This window comes from Bos indicus, chromosome 23 (genome assembly GCF_029378745.1).
Source record: "Bos indicus isolate NIAB-ARS_2022 breed Sahiwal x Tharparkar chromosome 23, NIAB-ARS_B.indTharparkar_mat_pri_1.0, whole genome shotgun sequence".
NCBI classification, from domain to species: Eukaryota; Metazoa; Chordata; class Mammalia; order Artiodactyla; family Bovidae; genus Bos; species Bos indicus.
In genome coordinates this window covers 19191468-19217164 of record NC_091782.1, presented here as the reverse complement: position 1 = coordinate 19217164, position 25697 = coordinate 19191468, and the positions used below count along the sequence as shown (strand labels likewise).

The following is a 25697-nucleotide window of genomic DNA, read 5'->3' as shown; positions in this document are numbered from 1 at the left end:
CACTCCCAAAGCAGGGGGCCTGGGTTCCACTGATGGTCAGGGAACTAGATCTCACATGCCATGGCTAAAAGATCCCACATGCTGCACCTAAGACCTGGTGCAGCCAAGTAAAATAAATATTTTTTAAAGTAGATGAAATTTGAATTTGTGTCCATAAAGTTTTACTGAAACACAGCTTTCTTCTCTGCTTACATGTTGGCTTTAGCTTGTTTCACACTGCAATGAGGGAGCTGATAGTTGAGATGGCGACCATATAGCTTGCAAAGTCTAAATATTTACCCTCTCACCTTTTGCAGAAAAGTGCTGCAGACCCCCTATCTAGCTAAAGCGAAGCAGGGTCTTGCAGGCACACAGATTCAGCCTGGATAGAGGCTCCCTGCTGCTGCTCATTCTGGGACTTCTAGTTAGGAAATGCAAATGGTCGTTCATGGGGGTCAGGGGACCACTGAGGGGAGTTTAGATACAGGGCAATGGATGAATCAAACAACTTCCGGCATCAGGACATCAGAGACTGTATAAGGACGGATACGTAATAGTTTGATCCCTGGGTCGGGAAGATCCCCTGGAGGAGGACACAGACAACCCACTCCAGTATTCTTGCCTGGAGAATCCCATGGATGGAGGAGCCTGGCGGGCTGCAGTCCATAGGGTCACACAGAGTCAGACATGACTGAAGCAACTTGGCAGGCACATAGCTCTGGATCCTTAACCCCCAGAACAGGCAGCCCCCCAAGTTCAGAGCCTGCCAGGCGTGCTCTATCAGTTTTGGTCTTCCTGGTTTCACGAAGTTTACATCTCTGAATTCCTGAACTGACATCCTCCTGGGCCAATGGATCTGACATTAATGTTGGGACAGATGAGCAGGTCTGCAGGGCCAACCAGTGTTCCATCTCTTTGCCTCAGTTTCCATGTTCTGCTGGGACATGTCTTGCACAGCATTTGCTCATTTGATTATTATGTTATTTTTTGATGCAGTGGCAAATGGAAATTTGTGTTCATTTTCTGTTTCCTGGAGAGTCTGAAAAGCAATTGATTGTGGTATATCGATCCCACAACTTGGTAAGCTATGTTGCTGCTGCTGCTGCTGCTAAGTCACTTCAGTCGTGTCCGACTCTGTGCAACCCCAGAGACAGCAGCCCACCAGGCTCCCCTGTCCCTGGGATTCTCCAGTCAAGAACACTGGAGTGGGTTGCCATTTCCTTCTCCAACCATGAAAGTGAAAAGTCAAAGTGAAGTCGCTCAGTCATGTTCAACTCCCAGTGACCCCATGGACTGCAGCCTACCAGGCTCCTCCATCCATGGGATTCGCCAGGCAAGAGTACTGGAGTGGGTTGCCATTGCCCTCTCCTGTAAGCTATGTTACTAATTCTTAATTTGTCCATCAATATTTTGTTGTTTTCTAGTACAACCCTAGCTATCATCTGAAAACAATGGTATTTTGGTTTTTGCCTTTCTAACCCTTGTGTGTTTATTTATTGTTACACTGTACCAGCTAGGACCTGCAGAAAAATGATGTGTGAACAGAGTGGTCCTGGGCATCCCTGTCTCCTTTCTGATCAGAAAAGGAACCCTTCATCATTGAGCATATTTACTGTCTCTGCTCCCCATTTGCGATACATCTTAAACTGAATAAGTATCAGATTTTTTTGCCATCTATTGAAAATATTGTTTTTAAAATTTCCTTTATCTATTGATATTTTTAATTCATTAATAGACTTACTAATGTTGCACTGAGATTATTTTAAGTTTTGTAGAACCCATCTATAAAACTGCCTGCTGTTTCTATTGTTTTGTATATGCAAACATTTTAGGGGCTTCCCTGAAGGTCCAGTGGCTGAGACTCTATGCTCCCAATGAAGGGGGCCCTGGGTTCGATCACTGGTCAGGGAACTAGATCCCCACATGCTGTGCCGCAACTAAGACCTGGTGCAGCCAAATAAAGAAATAATAAATAAGATTAAAATTTTTTTAAAGAAAACATTTTAATTAGAAACTCATTTTTTTTTCATGGTATAAGTGCATTCAAGTTTTCTACTATTTACTCCTTGAGTGAATTTTATTTAATAATTTTTCTGGATGTTTTTTAAAGCTTTAAAGATTATGGCATTCTATTTCCTTGACTAGCTTTTAAATCTCTGTTCTGTCTCAATTATGTCTCCTTTTCACACCTACAATTATTTTTTGTGTCTTTTCCTTTTTTATAATTATCAGTTTCACCAGTTCAGTTCAGTTCAGTCACTCAGTCGTGTCCGACTCTTTGCAACCCCATGAATCGCAGCATGCCAGGCCTCCCAGTCCATCACCAACTCCTGGAGTTCACTCAGACTCACGTCCATCGAGTCAGTGATGCCATCCAGCCATCTCATCCTCTGTCCCCTTCTCCTCCTGCCCCCAATCCCTCCCAGCATCAGAGTCTTTTCCAATGAGTCAACTCTTCGCATGAGATGGCCAAAGTACTGGAGTTTCAGCTTTAGCATCATTCCTTCCAAAGAACACCCAGGACTGATCTCCTTTAGAATGGACTGGTTGGATCTCCTTGCAGTCCAAGGGACTCTCAAGAGTCTTCTCCAACACCACAGTTCAAAAGCATCAATTCTTCCACGCTCAGCTTTCTTCACAGTCCAACTGTTACATCCAGGAACTTATCTATTTTATTTACATAATTTTTCTGCTTAATTCTTTATATTTTTTTACTTTATTCCTTTATTTTTTAAATTTCTGCTAAACTTTTTCTCATGACTTCTATTTTCAGGGGGTCGAGTCTATTGTTCTATTTCTATTTTCTTAACGTCAATACTTAGCATATTAAGTTTCAGCCTTTCCCCTTTTCAGACATAAGGATTTAAGACTATAAGTTTCTTCTCAAGTACTATTTTAGCTATATACCATAAATTTCAATATATAGTATTTTTAACTCAGTTTAAAGGATTTTGATTACCCTTATGGTACCTTTGTTGATCCATTTAAAAGTGCTTAAAATGGTCAGTTTTATATTATCTTTTCATTTATGTCGACAATATACAATGGTGTGTACAGTGCTGAACTTTTGTATTTGAGACTTCCTTTGTAACCTAGGATGTGGTTAATATTAATAAAGCCTCCATGTGTGCTTGAGAAAAAGTATCTATCACCTAGCTGTTGGGTAAGTCTAAATATGTTAAACCTACTAAATCAAGCCAGCTAATTGTGTTGTTCCAAACAAAACCCCCACTTGGAGACTCCTTGGGACATAGCTTGGAGAAGGGAAAGGCTGAGGTGGGGCGCTCACACAGGGGTGGGCAGAGGCAGGGTGCACACCTTTTCTGAGGTAGGGTAAGAGAAGTGGGGGCTGAGGCACATTGTGCAGGGCCCGGGTTCTATCCCTGGTTGGGGAACTAGATCCTGCATGCTACAACTAGAAAGACCCTACACGCTGCAGCTAAAGATCCTGCTCGCTGCATCGAGACAATCCCGAGTGCTGCAACGAAGACCTGGTGCAGCTGAGTAAATGCATAAAAATAAAAAATGTCAAAGAAAGAAATGGGGATGGGGAGGGAGATGGGAGGGAGGGTCAGGATGGGGAACACATGTACACCCATGGCTGATTCATGTGAATGTACGGCAAAAACCACCACAATGTTGTAATTAGCCTCCAATTGAAATAAATTTTAAAAAGAAAAAGAAATGGGGGCTGAGGGGAGGAGGACCACTCTGGGTTTGAGGGGTCTAGAAGTCTACTTCAGGGTTGTGGGGCATCAAAGAGAGACGTTCAGGAGGCAAAGGCTGATGGCTGAAGTTAGGGGCAAGAACGAAATATCTCAGGAGAGTAGGGTGCGTAAGCCAGAAACTGTGGTCTAAGCCATTCAGGAATTGTAAATGGGGCACATCTTTGGTAACTTTCTCTTTAATATTCAATATCAATGTCTTGAAGGGCATAGTTATATGTGGCCTGGGGGGTGTGGCTGAGTCCTGCCTACCCGCTGTGGTCAGCCCGGCCCCAGCGTGTCTGTCCTCCTCCTGCCATTACACCCACCAGGCAGCCTTTTTTGTCCTCGGCATTGTTCAGTGTTCTGGGTCCCCTCTGACTAAGAAGGGAAAACATAACCCCAAACCGGCTCAGCTCAGAGCAGGTTATAGTCAGGGAAAGGTGCAGGGGGCAGGTGACATCACAAACAACCCTGACCTGCTTAACCGCGCTGCCTGACACCTGTCCTGCCCCAGGCACAAGTCACCGCTCAATGCGCAGGTCTCAACTGCCTGGATTTCTGGGTCATTCACAGGACTCAAGGCTTGCTTGGTCCACCTGCACCAGGTAAGAGACGGGTAGGGCCATGGTAGCGGGGTGAGGAGCTCACCAACAGGAGGGGCTGAGGCAACACATTGGGAAGGACCTTGCTGGTTTCTCCCAGGAAGGATGCCATGGGAATTCGGGATCCTAGGAGGCTTAGAATCCCTGGGATGTCAGAAGATGCCTCTCTGCAATGTTCTGGAGGCAGGGAGGCAGGTGATGGTACCACCCTATCACGTGAGGCTCTGGACCTTTTCCCAAGCCCCTTACTACCCAGAAACGTGTGTGTCCGTGTGTGTGTGTGTGTGTGTGTGTGTGTGTGTGTGTGTGTGTGTGTGTGATGAGGGCTGAGAGACACAGAGATAGAGAAACAGAGACTTAAACTTACCTGAAGTTTACAAAATGTTTTCCCATCCGTTAACCTTTCCAGCCTCGGTTTTATGGACGAAAACAGGCATTGGCCATCGTCAGCCCTCCTTAGGAGTCAATATATGTAAAAGCAGCCGCAGATGAGCGTTATTCATTAACTCCGTGGAGTTTCACAACCGGGAGAGGTAGGCTAGCCAAATATTATTACCCCTGCTTTACAGATGAGCGACTGTGAGATGGAAAGCGCTTGGCTCAAGGTCACCCGGACTTAAGGGGTAGTAAAGTCTGCCGCCCCCGCCTCCCCCCACAATTGGCAGGGGCCAGATGCGAAGAACGGCTGCGCGGATGCAGGCCGCGCTCCCGCGAGGGGGCGCCCGCAGCACGGTGACGTCGCTCCCCCAGCCCCCGCCGCGGGGCGGGGCTGAGAAGGACGCCGGCTCCCCTCGTTCGCGTCCCTGCCTGGCGGTTCTTGGCTGTCGCGCGCGAGGCGGGGACTCGAGTGTTCGTTCGCACTTGGCTGGGGTGAAGGAAATGAAGTCTAGTTTTCGAGGCTTTCCGGGGCTGAAGATGCAAGGGAGGGGCCCGAACAGTGTGGAGGGAGGAGCCGCGGGTCGCTTAGATGGGGGTAGGGAGCCCACCTGGCAGAGGTCGTCCTAATGACTTGGCACCTCTATCTCTAGGGCTCGCATCTCCCGCACCCAGGCTCTCCCGCCGACTCGCTTAATTCCTTTAGCAAGTTCATACACGTCACCCCGTTTAAATAACAAGAATCTGGGCCACAGAGGATGGGTGACAGACCTCGTCTCTGAATCTGAACCATGTCCCCAACCCGTACAAAGTTCCTGGGAGGAGGGTAGCTGTCCTGAGCAGAAGCCCCTGCTTTTGTGTGGTTCTGCTGACTCATTTAGCATTTGCCCTGCTGTCTGGAGCCAGAACGCCGGCGGGCTCACTGGCAGGGACCACCCGGACCGCCAAGGCTGTGGGGCTCTGATGAGCAGATTCTCCCGAGGGCACCCACGCAGGAAGCCGGGTCAGGTGGAGACGAGCGAGAGGAACCCAGCTGGGACACAGGCTCCTGGTGGGTTGTGGGGTAAAGTGGGTTCTGCTCACCTTCACCCTCCCTACCAGCTGGCCCCAGAAACCAGACGGGCCTCCCTGGAAGCCTGGCTTCCCTCCTTCAGACTGCCACTCTTCCCGTGTGTGTCAAGACGGGTTTCAGGCAAGGCCTGCTGGCCAGAACCCGGCTATCTCTTTAAGGTGACTCTGCACTTCTCTGCTCACATCCATTTTGATTCACTATCAAGAGTTTTACATCCTGAGAATAAATTTCCCAATAATGGGGGTGAGGGAGGGTTTCCTGTCAAGCACCTGCCTCCATCATACTACCCCTCACCCTACTCTTCCCATCTTCACTCCAAAGACTACAAACAGGTATATTCCAATTCATCAGTGATACCTGATGGTTCACTTCTGTTTTTAAGGATGATGGCTAATTTTGCTGGGGCTCTTTAACTTTTCAAATATTTGAAGCCCCAATTCACCAAACAAGAGGGAAGTTTCTGTGGGGCTGTGGCGGCCACCTCAGGGAGTACAGCAGCCTCTGCACAGACCACTGCTTGGGGCAGAAATGTCACACGGAAGGAGATGACCAGCACAAACCCAGCCTTTGCCCACCTTATAGGAAGCGAAGTGCAGGGAGGAAAGGCGAGGCCCCAGAGGCCTGCCTCCCGCAGGCAGCATTGCCTGCAGAGCGCCCTCTTGTGGTCAGAAACCGCCACTGCAGTTGGGCAGGCAGGAACCGTTTTCTAACCGCCAGAGCTTTCTAACCACTCTGCTCTCAGAGGAGGACAGTGAGGTCTTGAGTAAAATGAGTGAGATTCACATTTTTTGATAATTGCATTAGAAAAAATTTTTGGAAAAGATATTCTAGTAATCTTCAAACATCAGTTTCAGTCAGGGGACTTACAGTAGCTAAGACTACATTCCCAATGCAGGGGGCCTGGGTTCAATCCCTGGTCAGGGAACTAGATCCCACATGATCAAGCACAGCCAGATAAATAAAAATTTTTTTTTAAGTTCAGAAAGATGTGACTGTAATCTAAAATGTTTGTCCTTCAAGTCACTGCTGGAGTTGAACTGAGTCCTACCACACAGCTGGAGTCTGGCCTGTGAAGACTGTGAGGAGGAACAAGCAGATGCAAGGAAGCGAACATTTCTGAGTATCTCTGGGAGCTTAAGAGTGAAAACGTAGGATGTGGACCTGAACTTGAAAAACATGACTGGCAGCTGGAGTAAGATAAGAGCATAAGCCACAGTTACAAAAGGTGCAGAGGGGGAAGGAACTGGAAATGCGGCTGCTGGTGGTAGAGGAAGATCAGGAAATGCCTGGCGTGCTCCAGGAGAGACCAGCCTGTGACTCCATGTTCTTTTCAGATTATTCTGCAGCTGCATGTGTGATGGCCGCAGTAGACCTGGCTGGAGTCCTGAAAGGCCAGGCAAGAGGCAGGAAGGGGCCCAGGGAAGAAGCACAGGGTCCCTGAAGGGCTGTGGTGCTGAGGAGGGAACCCAGCAGGACTGTCCGGTGTGGGTACCATGGGTCTGTCGAGGAGAGGGAGCAGAGAAAGGGTGCGGTTTTCTCTCAGCCTTGTGACCAAAGGGCTCTGCAGGGATGAGTGAAGACTCAGGGCACCCCTTGCTTTTGAAACTGATATGAAAGGAACAGTTTGTTTCCCACCCGCCTCAGATTGTGTCCTGGTTTGACGTGTACTCTGGGGTATATCTGTGGACTCCAGTTCCCCATATGATAATACTTAACTCTCCTGTTAGGACTTCAGAGCTAATCAAAGACCCTTAAAAATGTGCCAACAACCCTTAATGAAGCCTGAAGCCTTCAATTAAATTAAACTGTCAGAAATAAAGCCCTGACACAAGTGGGGGCGTGGGGGAACGGTGGTGGTGGGGGGGGGTCAGTGTCAGCTCAGCGCCCAGAGCTCTGGTTTCACTTCCTATCAGGAAGAGCTCTTTCTGAGAAGGGGGACTCCAGTGGTATGGCCCCCTCCACCGAGGCCTCTCTCGTTCCTGAGCCACTGCACACCTCCCTAGGCCAGAGTCTGGGAAGAGAAAGGGGCCCAGCTTCAACAAGGACACACAGGCCCCTTGTTCGCCATGAAGCCTGCCTTGACTTAGGTGTCAGGGCCTAGTGCCAGGCAGGGCAGAACCCTCCGGCTACAGCCTCTTCCTGCTGGTGGGGTGGGGGTGGGGAGGTGGAGCTGGCTGCTTTTAGACAGCTCCCTCCTCAGGCTGTGGGGTGAGGACAGAGTGGAGGGGGTGACTCTGAAGACAAAAGAAAGATGGCGCACTGTCTCCACCCCCAGGCCTCCCGAAAGGAGGAATGAAATGGCAAAAGGAAATAGCCTTTCTCCATCTCAGCCAACAGTCTGGGAGTCCTGGCTCCAGGCCTGTCTCTCTTCTGTGGCCCCAGCAGGAGGCACTGTAGTGCCTCTGAGACTAAAGAGGACCCACCCCATCCCTAATGCCTTGGACCCAGGCCCAGTGCTGGCCAAGGCCCATCTGGGTCATGCTCATCCCCCCAGACTCAGGCTGCCATCCCTCTAGCCTCTCCAGGGCGTGAAGCCATGGCTGGAGGACACAGGGAGCCAGGGAGGAAAAAAAAAAAAGTTTATTTAATCAGCCTTTGAAGGCACCTGGTTTGAGTATAAAAAAGGCAGTAAAATGGCAAATGTACAGGGTTCATGATGGGTAGGAACACGGAGAGGTGGGGGGAGAGGCACACGGGGAGGAGGAGGCTGCGGAAATACCAGACCAGACTTCAGAACAAGCAGTCCTGGCCCCCGGCCACCCTTGGTACAGGCAGACAGACAAGACACACAACTCACTCTCTGAGCCTAGGAACCCCTGCCCGGGCAGGCACTGGTCAGGGCCAAGAGACTGCATCCCCTCCCTTGGCTCTGACCCTCCAGCCCACAGTGTCCCCATGTCCATCCACAGAGGCTCTCTCCTCGGGGCCTGGATGCCGGGCCCAGCACAGGCCATGAGCAAGCAGAAGATGGCTAGACAAGAAAACCTCCAGAGGACCCCTGCCCACCCCTAAAGGGGAAGGCAGGAACAGGCAGCCGGTGCCATCCTGCCGTCCATCCGCGGTCACACGATTGCCCGGAACAGGAAGGAGAAGACGGCCCCCAGCGCCAGGCCCAGAGACAGAAAGAAGGCCATGATGGCTCCAGCTGTCTCTGCCTCAGCCGGCTTCACTTTCCTAAAGGAGGGAGGGCGAGCCGACCTTAGGACGTCCCTGACGCCAGTCCCCTGCCCAACCCAGAGCATCTCATTTTGCTGGCCCACTTGTCTTCCTCTCCTTCTTGGTGAGGGGATGTGTACTGAGGCTGTCTCTACCTTTCTCTGGGATCCCCTCCTCCCCTCCCACTACCTGGGCCCCGAGGGTCAGTGGGCTCCTCTCTTAGCCTGGAAATCCTGAGCTCCACGATCAGGAATCTCCTTCCGCCCACTCTCCCTCTGCTGAGGGTCCCCAGCTGGAGCACTAGACCCTGCCCGAGGCCACCATACTCCCCACTCACTTGGGCCCAAAGCACATGCAGAGACTGGCAAGGTAGCCATTGGAGAAGGCGAAGGCAGCCATGAAGATGATGAACCAGGAGTCGTGCTCAAAGACCACCGGCAGGTTGCGGCGGGGCTGGACGTTACACAGCAGCAGCAGGGGCACGAAGGCCAGTCGGGCCAGTACCAGACTCGGCAGCCAGTAGCTGTCCTTCCCAGGCTGCGGGGACCAGGCCATGCCGCAGTCAGGCTGGGCCGGCCCCCGGGGCTCCATTCGGAGGCCCTCAGGATCTGAATTGAAACCTCCAAGCCTAGTTACCCTTGTAGGGTACTGATCGGGAGTGGCCATGGTAGATAGAGCCTCTGGCCATGTGCTACAGCGTGACCTGGGTGGTGGTCATCAGGGGTGTGTGTATGTTTATGTGTGTGTAGTCATTAAACTGTACCTCTACAACTTGTACACCTTACTATACATAGATTATGTCTCAGTTTTTAAAAAAAGCATGGTCCCCTTTCCACCATACTTTCTTGGTTCCCTCCCTGGGTGTCTCAGTCTGGACTCCCGTCTCACAGGGGCTTGGTGACCCTCCTTCACTTACCCACATAGTGATGGCTGTAAGGCTCCGGCCCAGCCAGTCAAAGACATTGAAAGTCAAGAAACAGGACACGGGAATGAAGTAGGCCTCTGGAAGACAAAGAGTAGATTAGGAGAGGGTTAGTGGGTCCAAGAAAGGCAGGATCTAGCAACCCTGACTCTCACTGGGACTTTGGTTTCCCAGCTGTGAAACGGAGAAGATGCTTCCAGGCCGAGGAAGGGTGAGTGGGCCAGCAGAGCCCGGCTTCAGAGGCGATAGCCTAGGCTCCCCTCTCCCAGGCTCCTAGCCTTGCTCCCAAGCCCCTGTCCTTCCCCATCCTGGGAACCCGTGGCTTCCTCACTCCAGGCGCTGGTGCCCGCGATGGTGGACTCGACCTCAGCTGTCACAGCAGGAAATATCCCAATGGTGATGGTGAAGACGAAGCAGACGGAGAAAGCCGGGACTAAGATCTGGAGGAAAGGGACCCTGGTCTGTGTCTTCATGGTGCTTGTTTAAAGAATCAAGATTCCCCAATACACACACATGCCCACACACATACATGCAGGAAAGTCCAGGAAAGTGACCAGTCTCCAGTCAGAAAGGGAGGGGACGGGCATGGGGTGGGAAAGGATCAGAAAAAAAGGGAAGAAAGGGAGGGGTAGAAGGCAGGATGCCCCAGCCCCACATACACTTTTGAGGATAGCGCGGACAGAGTGGCTTTCCTTGGCGGGCTGAGAGCTGGGGGCTGAGAATCCGGTCTCCTCTTGGCCTGCTTTTGATTCCTCTCCTGGGGGGTGACAGGTGGTGAGAGAGTCTTCAAGATGTAGGAGAAACAGAGCAACAGGAAATGACACAATCCCCAAAAGGGCTGGGGTCAGCTGAGGGTGGACACCCCCCTAAACCAGTGCACAGCTCCACCCAAGACTTAGCCCAGATGGCCTCCAACCCCCACTGCCCAAGTCCTCTGGGTCAGGACCGCTCCCAGGAGTCTCAGGTCAGGTCACGCCCTGCCCAGAAATCCATAATTGCTTCCCAGTTGCATTCAAGGCCTCCCAGGATCTCCCCCAGCTTCTCTAGCCCAGCCCTCGATTACTGGTGTTACCCCCCCATCCCTCTGGCATCACTGCAGGAGGCTCATTCTTGCCCCCAGCTCATGCTGCCCCTCTGCTGAGCAGCCACCCTCCACCCCAGCTTCCTCAGGTTCTTCGGACCTTTACTAATGAGGTCCAGCTTGGTCTCCTGCTCCCCGGGCCCTTCGAGCTTGAGCTGCCGGTAATAGCGGTAGAATTCCTATCAAGGGAAGGAAGGTGGATTCAGAAGCAGAATCTCCAGAGCTTCTCCCTCCCACAGGTTTCGTCCCCTTGGTCTGGAGCCCTGGACCCCCTCTCTCCCTGCCAAGAACTCCAAACCTGGGGTTCGAGTGCTCACCAGCCGTGGCAGGCCCAGATAACAGATTATGGTCAAAATGATAACTCCACAGGCTGTGATAAAATAGCCGAAGGCACTTTCCGACAGCTCGGAGCCACCTGGGGCGGAGGGTGTCAGATCAGAGGCCGGCCCCGTCCCCTCCTCCCCGCAACCACCAGGGCGACAGGCAGACAGATAGCAGGACTTACTGGCGATGGCGCAGATCATGGCCACGGAGGCGAAGAAGCCTGCCAGGCCCTGGCCACTCATGATGGGGGCTGTGTAGCTGGCGGGCAGGAGGCCGGCCAGGCCAAACAGACTGCCCTGCAGGATGGCGCCGAAAGCTGTGCAACAGGGTGGACAGCAGAAGGGAGAGGGTAGCCGGGTGGGTCATGGGGTCTTGGCAATTCCTGCTTGACTCCCAGTAAGTCCTGACGCTGAGCAGCCCTTTTCTTCCCACTCCTAACCCTGCTCAGGCTCTTGAATCCTCACCACCCAGAGGGAGGAAAAGATTCCTCTCTGACCAACCGTGGGACTTCTGCCCAGGTCCCCACCCAGCCCCGCTTACAGTTAATGAGCATGATCTTGAGCATGGTGATGACGAAGAAGGACAGCGCGTGTAGGGGCACCTTCACCAGGATGGCAGTGATCAGGAACACCAACAGGATGGCTACCAGGCCGCCCAGGATCCGCACAGACTGGGGGATCCTGTCGGAGAGGAGGCGGTGGCAGAGATGGGTGGTGAAGCTGGGGGCCCAGCCCAGGGAGGGCAGGAGGCACTGAGGGGGTCAGGGTGGGGGCCTGGGGGCTCACCTCTGATGCAGGAAGGAGTTGAGGCAGGTGAAGATCAGCAGGGGCACCATGGCACATAAGGTCATGACGTTGTTGAAGATGGTGCTGAGATGAGTCCGCTCTGGCGAGGGTGCCAGGGGGCTGGCTGAGGCCTGGATGTCCTTGCTTACTTCAGCAGGGCCCAAGGACATATTCTGGGACATGTCCAGGCGGTTTGTGAAATACTGTGAGGGTTGCAGAGAGGAGTGCTGGCACCTTTCGCCCTGTGCCTGCAAGCGCATACCCAGGCCCTAAATGCCCCGTGGATGAGCCCCTGGGAGCCCATTCCCACATCTCACCTTAGTGGCTGTCATGAAGAAATTCCAGGGCAGCAGCGTCCCCAGACCCAGTATGAAGAAGATAAGCCAGACGGCTTTGTACCTGGGGATGGGGGAGGAAAGTGGGGCCAGGTGACCCACCATCCCACCTTCCTTCCCAAATCAAACCTGGGGCAGCCCCACCCCCTTCCATCTCTCCAGCTGTCCCAGGGCACAAAACATACAGAGGAGGAGGTGGCCTGGGATGGGGAGAGGGCACAGATGAGTCCCAAGAGGGAGAGGGACCAGGGACAAAGGACCGAAGGGCATGGCCAGAAGGATCTCGGCTCTCAGTCCCAAAGACTCGGGGGACTCTGCAGGCTTGGGGACGGATGTGACCCACACATCCGCAGGTGGTTTTGGAAATCTTGCTAAAGGCTGGGGGGTGGGGGGGTGGGCGGGTGAGTGAGAAAGCAAAACACAAGTCTTCTACCCCCGCTGGGCAGGCTGGAAGTGATTACACTGTCTGGGCAGGGCTGTGTGGCTTTCCAAAGAGGAATCTGAGGTCAGGAAACTCCCAGACCATTCTGGATCTAGGAGGACAGGGATGCGGGTGTCTTGGGACAGCTGAGAAGCGAGGGAGCTGTTTTTTCCTGGCCCAGACAGAACCAGCTTTGTAGGCTGCACCACATAGGAGGCCGGGAGGGATGGGCCATGAAACGTCATCTTGGCTCCAGACTGTAAATAAGAGCCTCCCAGCTTGGGTCAGGACACTCACTTGCCCCAAGCCCTACACCTCGGGGCCTGTCTGGGATGGGACAGCTTCTCCCAGGCAGCCCTGTGGTCCCCAAATGTGTCTGCCATACTTTCCCCACTGTCCACACTGCTGTGTTCACAGAGCTGGCAGGGACAAGCCCAGGGCAATGAGGAGACTGGTCAGGTTAGACAGCGGGGCCTGGCCCCACAGGGTGGGGGCCTGGGTGGCAGGTCTGAGTCCTGACAACTGCAGCCCCCTCCCACCTCCCTCCTATAGTCCCCACCCTGAGGAAGAGAGGTGAGGCCTGGATTCAGAGGCCCAAATAAAGGAGCAACTCTCAGCCAAGGTCCCACAGGATAGGGACCCAGTGTGGGGCCACTGGAGAAGGCAGAGGGGTTCACAGAGGACTGCCACCAGAACGGGGGTGCTAGGATGGGGTGGCAGGCAGCCTGGGAACGGAGGACACCAGGAGGGATCCAACCAAACAACCCCTAGGGCCTGTACTTACTATGTCTCCTTAAATTCCCTCCCATACAAATAAACCTCACCTCTGCTTCACAAGTGGGAGGCGGTCCCAGAGAGAGAAAGCTAAGTGCCTAAGATCCCACCGCCAGAAGTGGTCTTCGGCACAGAGGGCTGGGATGAGCAGGGGATGGGGCTGTGGGACTGCGATGGAAAGATGTTTTGGGCACCAGGCAAGGCTTCATCAACTTTCTTGGGGTCTAGACTCCTGGAAGAGCTTGAATCCAGCTACGGTCTCTTCCCCCAGAACACACACGCATGGCCACAGCTGTGGGTCTAACTGGAGGGAAGTCCTAGGCTCCGGAGGTGGGGAAGTGAGAGGGAGGTCAGAGCGAGGACCAGGGCGGGCCAAAGTCATCTGAGGTCGAGGCCAGCTCCGTTGGCTGGCCAGCCTGGGAATGAGGGGTGCTGCCAAATGTCTCCCCACGGTGCTGGCCGGAGGAGCCGGAAGCTGCCGAAGAACAACACTGGGAACTCTGACAGGCCAGGGAGGGGCCGCCACCACCGCCTTGGGCCTCCCTGGAGACACTGCTCTCAGCACCCAGCCACGACAAGCAGGACCCCCTGATGCAAACGTGACTCGTAGCTACCTGACTGGAAGGCTCATCGTCAGTGGCAATCCCAAATTCCAAAGGATACAGCACCCAGTCCCCCCTGAAGACCCATTCCCACTCCCCTGGATCCGCAGCCCAGGTCTCCCTCCCTGGTACCTGTCCTGAGGCTGGTGACTGGTTGTCATGGTGACGGCGGTCTTGGTTATGCCTGGCTGACAGCTTCCTCCCTCCGGTGCTTGCTGGGGGCAGAAGCAGTGTGAGGCCCTGTCGTGGCCCTGCTTCCCTACAGGCCTCTTCAGACACTTGGTGGGGGTGGGCAGGCAGGTGGGTGAAGAGGGCCGGGCAGACAGAGCGGGCAGGCTGTAGGGTCCCGAAGGCCCCACTCCTGCCCCTGCCTCTCAAGGCTGCTCCTTTTGACCCCCTTGGGCCGGTCCTGCTGAGCCCCCCTGCCTGCTCAGACGCTACCTGGCTCCCGGCCTGGCTTGGCCACTGCCTCCGCTATTTTTATCCAGCAGCCGAGGCTGTCTGTGAGCAGGGAAACAGGGGCGGGTAGAGAGCAGGCAAGGAGGAGGAGGAGGAAGTATGGCTGCGAGGGAGGGGAAAAAACAGGCAAAGGCATGAGGGGGGTCATGAGAGGATAAGAGGGGTCAGGGACAGTGACAACGATGGAAGTGGGGAAAGAGGAGGGAAACAGTAAAGAGATAAGGGAGAAGAGGGAGGGCGGGAGGAGGACGCAAAACAAACAGATCTGCTGCAGCAGCAGCAGCCTCAGGCGTGATGACCAGGCCAGCCAGAGAGGCCGGCCTGCCCGCCTGCCTCCCTCCCAGGGCAGCCTCCCTCCCTGGGGCTCTCCCTCTGATCTCTCTGGGCTTTCCCGAGGAGCCCTTGGGCTCATGGCTAGCGCGGGCTCTGGAGAGCCTGTCCCCCCTGCAGGCACCCTAGATGCCAGCCTCTCTGTGGGTGGCACCTTAACCATCCTTTCCAGCCAATGCTCAGGGGCTTCCTGGTTCCTGGCCCATTTTCCAGGAAAACACTTTAGGATGCGCTTGGGGACACAGCCGCTTCCTTGACCCCTGGGGACATCCCATCTCCCCCTCCCCACCCCCACTGGGTTTCTCTCTGACTCATTCCCAGGCCCCTGGCTTCTTCCCCTTTCTGAGAGCAAAGTTGGAGGCAAGATGGAGGGATGGGAGCGCGGGCCTGCCCAGTCCCCAGCCTCCTCACTTCGTACCCCTTCCCTGCTCCCCGCTCAGGAGGGGTGGGGGGTGGGGGGGCAGGGGGAGCGTGGCCCCCTGGAACTAGGAGAGGAACCAGCTTTCCCTTGGATGGCATGGAAAGCCAGGCAGGGGTGGGCGGGCCTGTCCCCCACGTGCCAGCTCTGGTGCGAGCTCTGGAGCCAGCTCTGCCGTTCTGGGTAAGGACTGGCTTCCTTGCCCACCTGGACCAGCACTCACCAGATGCCCAGACTTGCCAGCAGAAGGGTCGGGGCAGAGGGGGCCCAGGCAGTCTGTGGGAGGTGGTCCTAGCTCAGAGGCAGGCGGCAGGTCTTGTCCATGGGCTCCTTCTGAATAAGGGTCCAGAGTGAAAATTGCAGCAGCGGGCGTATTGGGAGAGAACCCCCCAGGTCCTGCCGGGGGACGCAGCACCTCCATTCTGAGAAGCCTTCTCAACTATCACAGCCAGGGAGATAAAACCCAGCCCTCACCTCCCACCAGCGTCTCAGCAGGAGAGCTGAGGGGGTGGGTCAACTCCCAGGTGCAGCCAGTACTCCAGCCCCAGCCTGAGATGGACAGCCCTGGGGACTCTGAGAAAGGACCTGGACAGGCCTTTCTGCTCCTCCCCAAAATTCCTCTCCACCCCTCCCTGCGTCAACTCCAGCCTCTCCAAAGGCCTTCCTCCCCTCCTCCCCCAACCACACCTGGACGATGATAGCACAGGGAGGGCAGAGGCAGACCCAGACACCCCAGAAGGAGGCAGACGGCTTCTTTCACTCTTCCTTCCTTTCCGCAGATATTTACCTAGGACCCCTGTATGCCAGCCAGGCAATGTTCTAGGCACTTGGGAGACTGGTGAACGACAGTTTTTACATTTTCTAGAAGGATGGGGGTGGGGGCGGTGAAAGGGCTCTACTCTGCGAGGTGGGCAGAGGAGGTGAGAGACTCATGTTTTCTATTAGGTAGAAGGAAGGAAACCCCAGCTTCTCACTTCGGCCAACCCTGTTCTCTACCCACAGGCAAGATTCCAGGCAGTAAAGAGCAGGTACAGTTTCAACACAGGTCGGAGACTGGGGTGGCGGACAGAGTATCTCCTCTTTCTCAGAAAATCTGTTTTAGGCTGAGGAGTATTCCTTTCTGCCCTCTGGCCCTCCTCTTCACCGCCCCCACCCCCGTCAGCTACACCCCTACTCTCTGCTGTCCCCAACCCCAGCCCTAAGCACAACTCAACTCCAGGGGCAGCCCACTCCTGCCCACATCCTGAAGATCAGTCACCCCTTTGGCTTTTGTCTGCCTTGGCCCAATCAGGGATTTGATACCAGTTCAGAACATCTGGTTTCCCTCCAGCCATGCCCTGGCCTGCCCAGATGGGGCCCTGATAGCAGCCACCAAACTGGGCACCTCCCTGGCCCCCTGGCCCCCAACACCTCTCACCCACGCCAGCTTCTAGAGACATCTCTGTGGTAGCATCAAATTCACCACTTCCATGGATCCCATATGGGGCAGCCACCACCTACAGATACCCTCTCTGGCCCTTGGCTGCCTTCACAACCACCATAAAATCATATAGATTGTCTCCATTGAACAGATGAGGACAGCTGAAGTTCAGAATGGTTGAATCATTTGCCTAAGGCAACAGAGCTAGTAATCGAGTGAGTCGGAATTCAAAACTCAATGTCAAGTTTACTCTAGGCTCCTTCAGGAGAAGGGAGGGAGGTTTAAAGGCAGCTTCCCAGCCAGCCTCATATACTGGGAGGTGGAGTAACTCTACTCCAACTAAGGGGTTAAAAAATAAGGTGGGGGTCAGGTCATCTCCAGTCTGACTTGTGTCGGGTGTAAGGCGCTCCCCCACCCCATTACACACACATCCTGGCAAAGAGAGCTCACACAGACAGAAAAGCAAGGCAAGAGGATCTGGAGTTGACCGTGACCGAGAGGAATGGGCAAAGGAGTGGCCCGAACAGGGGTGAGGGGCAGGGGTGGGAGCAGCCTTCATCCGCCACAGCTTTCCCCTGGGAAGAAAACCTGGGATGTCCTTTTAGGTGAAGCAAAGGTGTTCTCTCTGGGAATAAACGAGGACGCGTCCAGGAAAGGAGGGAGGGAGGCCAGGTACAAGGGTTCAGCCAATAAGAGGCCGGGTGTTAAAGAGGCAGCGCCTCCACCTCTATTCCGCGTGCTCTCCTGGCCATTCCCCGCACCCAGCGCAGTTAACGGTACGACCACTCCCGGTACCAACGACAAGATTGATCGAGATTAACTTTCAACTCGCCTGCCCCTTGGGGAGGTCAGCTCGGCGACAGGCAGTTTCAGGCCCGGTAGCCAAGTCTTCCCCGCCTGCTGGGGCCCAGGTCCCCGCACAGTAACCCTACGCCCGGCCCCGGCGCGCCACGTGCCGCGCGGCTCCGCACGGGGGCCCCACCCAGCATCCCCCAGTCTCGGCGGCGCAGCTGCCAGGCCCAGCCTCCCTGCCCGAGTGGCAGCAGGCAAAAGCGGCGCGCCTTCCGCCCCGGCGACCCCCGGGCCCCCGCGCCGTTTCCCGATCCCCTCCCACCCCCCGGGCAGCACCTGCTGGGAAGGAGTCCTCCCGCGTGGAGGTCTGCGCGCTCTCCCGGGCAGCTTCCCGCGCCCGCGCGAGCACATTCAAACCCGCCCTCCGCTTGCCCCGCCCCGGCGCGCCCCCGCCCACGTCCGCTCCCCCGCGCTCGCCGCGGCCCCGCCCCCTCCCCGCCCCCCGCACGTCAGCCCAGAGCCACGAGGAACCCCCAAACCCGAGACCCCGTACCTGACTGGTCCACACTTTGTACTATTTCTATAGACTGGCCTTCTGGGGGCCCTGCCCCGCCAAACGCTGCCCCATCACGGAGTGTATCCCTGGTCTCCTCGCTGGGGTTACACAAACTCCTACACGGCCGTCTCGGGACTCTCCCAGCGACAATCCTGCTCAGGCAGATCCGGAGCCCCCCACCCCCACCACCGCCCGGTCCAAACACCGTCTCAAATGTTCCGTTATGGCTCGCGAAGCTGCCTCCTACATACACCACTCTCACACCGCACCTTTTTCCTTCCGGCGCCCCCTTCCCTTTTCAGTGCCACTTTCTTCGTTTGTAACTATCCTCTCAGTCCCCATGCCGGGGCATCCCTCTGACCGAATCAGTATGATGTGTGACCAGGGTTTTCCCACCTCTAACACTTACAGATCCGCTCACACTTTAGAGAGATATGTGTGTAGGGGTGGAGGAGAATGTTGGGGGTGGGGTGGCAGCCCTACTGTAGCCCTTTCATGATTCACCCTTTCTAAATCCAGAACTTTGGAAAAGCTAAGGCACTTCTGGGAACGGGAAAAGCCTTACATCCTGAGTGAATCCTGTAATCTTGATACTCAGGGAGGGAAGCCTTGCTGAGCCCCACATCTTCCCAATCTGAGGAGGAAGGGGGTGGGCACGCTGAGGGATGATTGGTCCTTCTTGTACCTGCAAGGAAGGAGGAAGGATTCCCTCCTTTTTGGTTGGTCAGTAAATTTGGGGGGACAGGGGAATCACTGCTCCTGCAGCAGCCTTCAGTACAGGGGGACAATCGAAAGGCTAGAGAGATGCTGAGGACAGAAAATCCAGTCCAGTCCCACTCCCTGAACCCAATTACCCAAGGGGCCTTTACCCTGGAGAAAGTCACAGACACTAATTAACAATTAGCAGTACTAACATCATAGGGATAAGGGAGAGTCACACTCTCTCTCCAGTGAACAGACTGGGCTTTGAGGCAAAGGGTAATTTTTCTTCTTAGGACTGATCGGTGGATTCAACCCAAGATACTCGGAACAGCTGTTGCCAGCCTACTGGCTCAGGGACCCACAGAAACATGACACACAATCATCCCCTGGCCTTAACCAACAGAGGGCAGGAAGAGGGGTATGAGTAGTGTTTTTCTAGGCACTGCCCCACAGCTTGAGGGCAGCTTTATGTCTGGGTCTCCCCCACTGCATTCCTACCCTGTGTTTGTCCAGCCTCTCTCTACCTCTCCGGGCCCTCCTCTCCCCTTTTTCTTGGCCCCTGTCTCTCTCCGCATCCTCATTTCCCGTCTCTGAGCCTGTGGGGGTGGCAGGCTTTAGTGGCCAAATGGATCCAGCATCAATAGCCAGGCTGGTGGCCAGTGGCTGCAGTTGTGTGCAAAGGGGGCTGTAAGCGGAAAGAGATTAGGAGGAAGTGGTGAGGGTCCCAGACCAGACAGGGGAAGGCTGGTTCTCCTCCCCACCCCCGCTGAAGCCTAGCCTGCTAGTAGATGTCAACAGGCAGGGCTGTTATTGCTGGACAGAAGCCTGTCTGGCACTCTCCTTGCCTGGGCCCCCAGCCAGCACCCACACCCCTCCAGCACCACCTCTCTATGCAGGGATGGTTGCTGAGGGCCAGGGCCCTCTTCTGGACAACCTCGGAGCCCAATTCACAGTGGCCTGTGCCCACCAGGCCAGTGCTTGTCATTCGCTGCCCAATCTTTTGGGTCCCTCAGGTCCTGGGTACAGGAGTAGGGTGTGAAGCGCTGATCCAGCTGCACCCCCACCCCCACCCGATCCCGCACCTCTGTGAGGCTGTGACCTGTGACTCCCTCCTCCCCCTTCCTGGCCCCAAGGGTGCCTCATCACCTCACACACACAGTCCTATCTCTTCCTAGCCCTGCCTCCATCTGTGTTTGCTGTGTGTTTGCTTGGCTCTGCACTTTGTCGCCAATGTGTCTCATGACTGTATGTTCTCAGTTGTGTTTGTGAGTCTATCTCCATGGCCTTGTGGCAGGGCTGGGGCCAGAGAGAGGCCAAAGAGGCAACTTGTCTGAGATGCAGTATTTAAGGGGGAGCCCAAATATTCCAGAATCCGGATAATGTTTTAATACAATATTTTTTTTAAAAAATCAAAGTGAATGCAAGAAACAAAAATCCATGACGAACAAAATATCAGCTAAGATGAAGACAGAATCAAGCCCTTTCAGTAAGATACCTCAAGTCCCTCACCTTCCTTACTGGGTGTGTAAGGGAGTCAGGGTTCAAGAAGACTGAACTTGGTTTTCCAGCTTCATATCTCAAACATCTGCCTCATCCTTTGCTCCGAATTCTCTGACCCTGGACACATCTGCAAGTGATTAGGGGAGGGCAGTTATCTCACCACGACCTGAAAAGTCCGGGGAAATGACCTCCGCCAGAAACCGCAGATGCAAACTCCGTTGATTTCCAACCCCCCACCCCCGCACCACGATAGCCCTGCCCACTCCGTTCTCCGCCCCGCCCCGCCCCGCCCGCCGGGGAAATAGCAGGCCCCGCCCCTCACCGCTGCCCCGCCCCCCTCGCCGCTGCCCGCCTCTGCTGCCCGCCTCTGCTGCCCGCCTTTGCTGTCCCGCGCACCTGCTGGGACTTCCCAGGGGGCCTCCGGTGTCAGGGATCGGGAACGGAAGTTCCCGGGCCAGTTGGCCCCTGGTTCCCGTTTGGCCTCCTCCATGCGGGACTGGTGTCGTCGCCATGGCCGGAAACTGCAGACCACTCCGGGTCTGACCCGTCTGTGCCACCGGGCGGGGAAGGGGCTGCAACGCACTACCCCGGCGTCCGCCCCGCGCACGGTTGCAGACTCCCAAGAGAGGAACTCTCCGGGAGGCCAGCGGGAGGAGAAGCCTGGAGCGGGCTGAATAAATAAGGCGCCCGGGGCCTTGGAAGGGACCAGGGGTTCGAATCCCCTTCATCCCGCTCCTCCCCCAGGCCACCTTTCTGAGTGGGCGGCGGGGGGTGGGGGGTGCGAGCACGTGCACTGGCTTTTGATGACCCCTGGAGGAAGCAGATGGTGTCCGGGTGTAGGGAAGCGGGGCCTGGCGGAAAGCCCCGCGGGGCCGGCTTGGGGGCCCACAGCTCTGATCTGGAGTCTTCCCCCCAGGCCAGCCTTCTAATGGGGTGTGCAGACAGGATGAGGGTCCTGCAAGGGGCTTGTCGCCTGTGGTCCTCACTTTACCGCCTTGAGCCGGAAGCCCAGGGCTGGGTGGAGGCGGGTAGGAGAGGGGAATGTTGCAGGAGAATAGTAAGCAAAGTATCTGGAGGCAGGTTTGCAAAATGCCTCTGACAATTCTTGTTTGAGATCCCCGAGGGGCCTCCCACTGGAGAAGAGAAATGAAGAGGTGAATTCCTCAGATTACCCTGTGCCCCCTAGATCCCATCCTGGGCAGAGTACCCCTCAGGGGTATGCATCTCTAGTCCGCTTCTGAGGGGGAGGGGGTTGCTGCCCACAGGGTCCCTCCGAAAACAAATCTCCCTCTTCCCACACCACTAGCTAAGAAGAGTGTTCACACTCTCCGGAGGACATTAACCTCCTTACCCTGAGCTCCCAGCAAGACCCGAGACTGCTGACTCCCAGTGTGAGACATTCAAGTTAGAAAGAGAAACAGCTTCCAGGGCATTGGGACTGAGAGGGCCAATGACAGAGGTAGCAAAAGGAAGGCTTGAGGTGTTCCCCGACCCGTCTCTGGACAGTTTCGACTGTCCTGCAGTGCAGGAGTGTGACAGGACTGTCAAAGGCATCCTAAGAATTAAAGGCAACAAATATTTATTGGGCCCCTATTGCATACTGGGCTTTGGGGGCAGGACTAACTCCCTAGTAGGGAACCAAGTTCTTATTATTTGGGAAATCTCAAACCAGAGACAGTCTGGATTAGCCGAATTGTCCATTGTCCCAGGGTTAAGCATTGTCCCTCAAGGACCTCCTCTCTCCATTTGCCTGGGGGTGTGAGTAGTGGAGGAGTGTCAGTACCCCTCCCACCAGAGGCCAGAGGTGATTAGAGCAGGTCTTGGGAAGAATGCTGGGAGGGAGGGACGGTGATCTGTTTTCTGGAAACAGAGCATCCCTCCAATCCTTTCTGCTGGGAGGTGGGGGGCATGTCCTAGCTGGACCCCTCTCATGCTCAGTCCCCCACCACGTCTTCTGCCCACTGGGCAGGCTGCAGTCAGTGATGGAGCCAGGACTGTCTTACTCCGAAATAAAGCATTTCAGGGGGCACAGCTGCTACCAGGATTCATGGGCTCATTTTTGGGAGGCTAGCCTCTCCCTCCTCTCCAGGCGGGCCACTCTGGAAGCCTCCCCGGCGTCCGGCGGGCGTCTCTGACTGAGGACGAACAACAGACAGCCCAGCAAAGCCTCTCGCAAATCCTGGGAGCCCAGGCGGCGGGCCAGCCGGCGCAGCAGGGGCAGGAGGTGCTGGCGGGCCAGGCGGGCAGCGGGCAGCAGCAGGCGGGCCAACAGCGTGCGGAGAAGCAGCGGAAGCAGAGGAGCGGGCATGGCTGGCAACTTGCAAGGCGATCCAGACTCCAGGCTCTCCTTTATGCTCCCTTCTCACCTGGCAAAGACACAAGGAGGTGGGCAGGAGTAGACTCCTGCTTCAGTTTACACCCGCCAGCCCCCAGATCTCAGTTCATGGGTCGTTTTAGCTTTCTGGAAGCCCTTTCTCTGGGAAGGATGGCTGGGGCCGGAGGATTCTCATCACAGCACGGATGGAGATGGAGTCAAGGCAAGAATGAAGCCCGCGCTGGGACCTCCAGCTTGCCATTCCCAGCCTCTGGGGCTCCTACTGTCCCTGGAATCCTCCCTTCCGTCAGTCACCCTCTCCTGCACACCCTCAGTCACCTGGCATTCCCTAACCCCTCTCCCTCAATCCAGCAGGAATTCTTTCCTAGACAATTCTAAGTTCTCTTTTCAGGGACCTTGATCCAACCAGACCTGACACTTCCTACCCTCCCAGTTCCCCACCCCCACCCATGGGCAGCAGCTCTCACCAGTCAGAACTACTGCTCTGCATCAACGTCTGGCTGAATTTGCCTATGGGGGCCACATCTTCACTGAACACTACACAGGGCTGCCCCACCCAGCTCAGCCCCACCCAGAACAGCTTAGGGAGAGACAGCTGTGTTCTGGTATCTGATAAGTGAAGGGAGGGGGCAGCTGGGCTGGAAGAAGAGATGCAGTAATTTCTCCTACCGGATGCAGACCTCAGAGTCTAAACCCAGACTGCACTTTCTAATGGTGTGATCTGAGGCACAGTGATTCTTCTAGGTTCCAGGCTCCTTATCTGTTACCTCAATAATTGGGAGGAATAACTGGAATGGGACAATGTATGAGACCCACCGACCCAAACCTCAGAAGTAGTAAGGCTGCAACCCACACACCGGGCATGCTCAGAGCGGCCCAGACAGAGAATAGGACGGGGGCAGGCATTGTGGGCTGTCTCCTGGGGAGTGGAGAAGTAGGGTCAGAGTCCATATCATAGCTGGACACAGCTGGGTGGAACTCCCACTCAGGGATGGGAAGAGGCATACCCATGTCAGGACCCTCTCCACATTTTTCTCTGGAAGATTAAATGGAGTTCCATGAGATAGCCAGGTAGAGACGGTCCAGATTTGTTTTATTCTGTTTTTAAATACCTCATACTGACGTGCACATTGCTATATTTGAAATAGATAGCCAACAACCACCCGCTGTATAGCACAGGAAACTCTGCTCAATGCTCCATAATAACCTAAATGGGAAAAAATTTGAAAAAGAATTTTTTGTATATGTATATATATATATATATATATTTAGGTATACACTTTGCTGTACAACCAAAACTAGACAATATTCTTAATCAACTATACTCCAATATAAAATAAAAAAATTTTTAAATAGTACATAAGATAAATACCTCATTCTTCTACTTCCTAAAATTGGTATAATTTCTGCCTTGATGGACTCAGATGCGATAATGGCCATGAAAGTATTTTGTAGAATAAGGACATGGGAATATGATCATTTATCAACCTGTCACCACCCACCTTTAGCATCACCATGATCTCCACGTCTCCACCATCAACAACCTTGAAGAAAGAAAACTTTCAGTTTTGTCAATAAGGTCTATCCTCCTTCTACCCAGAGGAAGCAGGGAGTGGGGGGCAGCTAGAGTACAGATGTATAAATGTGGTCTTCCTTTCCTTCCTGTCCCTTCCTGTCCGTTCCAGAGGAGTTGTGCTGGTCAGTGTCTTCCCTGGACTACGGTTGGGACATGTATTGAGTACGTGTGTGTGTCATGCCTGTGAGTTCATTTTGTTGTTTTTCAGTCACTCAGTTGTATCTGACTCTTTATGACCCTATGGACTGCAGCACACCAGGCTTCCCTGTCCTTCACCATCTCCTGGAGTTTGCTCAAACTCATGTCCATTGAGTTGGTGATGCCATCCAACCATCTCATCTTCTGTTGCCCCTTTCTCCTCCACCCTCAACTTTTTCCCATTATCAGGGTCTTTTCCACTGAGTTGGCTTTTCACATTACGTGGCCAAGGTATTAGAGCTTCAGCATCAGTCCTTCCAATGAATATTCAGGATTGATTTCCTTTAGGATTGATTGGTTTGATCTTACTGTCCAAGGGACTCTCAAGAGATTTCTCCAGCACCACAGTTCAAAGGCATCAATTCTTTGGTGCTCAGCCTTTTTTATTGTCCCGCTCTCATATGTTTTGCCAAGACAATGCACTGGTCATAACAAACACCCTCTTCCAACAACACAAGAGAAGACTCTATACATGGACATCACCGGATGGTCAACACTGAAATCAGATTGATTATATTCTTTGCAGCCAAAGATGGAGAAGCTCTATACAATCAGCAAAAACAAGACCAGGAGCTGACTGTGGCTCAGACCATGAACTCCTTATTGCCAAATTCAGACTTAAATTGAAGAAAGTAGGGAAAACCACTAGACCATTCAGGTATGACCTAAATCAAATCCCTTATGATTATACAGTGGAAGTGAGAAATAGATTTAAGGACCTAGATCTGATAGATAGAGTGCCTGATGAACTATGGAATGAGGTTCGAGACATTGTACAGGAGACAGGGATCAAGACCATCCCCATGGAAAAGAAATGCAAAAAAGCAAAATGGCTGTCTGGGGAGGCCTTACAAATAGCTGTGAAAAGAGAAGTGAAAAGCAAAGGAGAAAAGGAAAGATACAAACATCTGAATGCAGAGTTCCAAAGAATAGCAAGAAGAGATAAGAAAGTCTTCTTCAGTGATCAATGCAAAGAAATAGAGGAAAACAATAGAATGGGAAAGACTAGGGATCTCTTCAAGAAAATCAGAGATACCAAAGGAACATTTCATGCAAAGACGGGCTCGATAAAGGACAGAAGTGGTATGGACCTAACAGAAGCAGAAGATATTAAGAAGAGATGGCAAGAATACACAGAAGAACTGTACAAAAAAGATCTTCACAACCCAGATAATCACGATGGTGTGATCACTGACCTAGAGCCAGACATCCTGGAATGTGAAGTCAAGTGGGCCTTAGAAAGCATCACTACGGACAAAGCTAGTGGAGGTGATGG

At 54.1% G+C, this 25697-nt stretch overlaps 2 protein-coding genes and 1 long non-coding RNA gene across 4 annotated transcripts; 1 reads left to right on the top strand and 2 right to left on the bottom strand.

Moving 5' to 3' along the window:
• The first annotated feature begins 4007 nt into the window (after nucleotides 1–4007).
• LOC109577050 (uncharacterized) lies at nucleotides 4008–9675 on the top strand. Its single transcript, XR_011563393.1, has 3 exons — nucleotides 4008–4291; nucleotides 4698–4821; nucleotides 6756–9675. It is a non-coding gene; the product is annotated as an uncharacterized lncRNA (long non-coding RNA).
• Nucleotides 8300–17989, bottom strand: SLC29A1 (solute carrier family 29 member 1 (Augustine blood group)). Of its 2 annotated transcripts, none has more exons than XM_019985777.2 (14): nucleotides 17891–17989; nucleotides 15566–15675; nucleotides 14268–14350; nucleotides 12321–12402; nucleotides 12004–12206; nucleotides 11759–11898; nucleotides 11400–11534; nucleotides 11212–11309; nucleotides 10995–11073; nucleotides 10473–10570; nucleotides 10145–10253; nucleotides 9808–9893; nucleotides 9229–9428; nucleotides 8300–8909 (listed from the first exon to the last, which is right to left on the bottom strand). In XM_019985777.2, exons 3-14 carry the CDS (start codon nucleotides 14294–14296, stop codon nucleotides 8798–8800), a joined length of 1371 nt encoding a protein of 456 aa, XP_019841336.1. In that variant the 5' UTR covers nucleotides 14297–14350; nucleotides 15566–15675; nucleotides 17891–17989; the 3' UTR covers nucleotides 8300–8797. The 2 variants fall into 2 exon arrangements, with proteins under 2 accessions (XP_019841336.1, XP_070634159.1); XM_070778058.1 differs by lacking the exon at nucleotides 17891–17989 and adding an exon at nucleotides 15817–15839.
• Nucleotides 17990–21694: 3705 nt separating this feature from the next.
• MYMX (myomixer, myoblast fusion factor) lies at nucleotides 21695–23170 on the bottom strand. The gene is made up of 2 exons (XM_019985778.2): nucleotides 23115–23170; nucleotides 21695–22678 (listed from the first exon to the last, which is right to left on the bottom strand). The coding sequence occupies exon 2, from the start codon at nucleotides 22618–22620 to the stop codon at nucleotides 22366–22368; it is 255 nt and encodes an 84-aa protein (XP_019841337.1). The 5' UTR covers nucleotides 22621–22678; nucleotides 23115–23170; the 3' UTR covers nucleotides 21695–22365.
• Between the last annotated feature and the right edge of the window lie 2527 nt (nucleotides 23171–25697).

Coding starts and splice junctions, on each gene's coding strand:
- MYMX (XM_019985778.2), bottom strand. CDS start 22,620: ATGCCCGCTCCTCTGCTTCCGCTGCTTCTCCGCACGCTGTTGGCCCGC.
- SLC29A1 (XM_019985777.2), bottom strand. CDS start 14,296: ATGACAACCAGTCACCAGCCTCAGGACAG. Junction 12,403..14,267: donor AGTCACCAGCCTCAGGACAG/GTACCAGGGAGG, acceptor CCCCATCCCCAG/GTACAAAGCCGTCTGGCTTA. Junction 8,910..9,228: donor TGCATGTGCTTTGGGCCCAA/GTGAGTGGGGAG, acceptor TCCCTCCTTTAG/GAAAGTGAAGCCGGCTGAGG.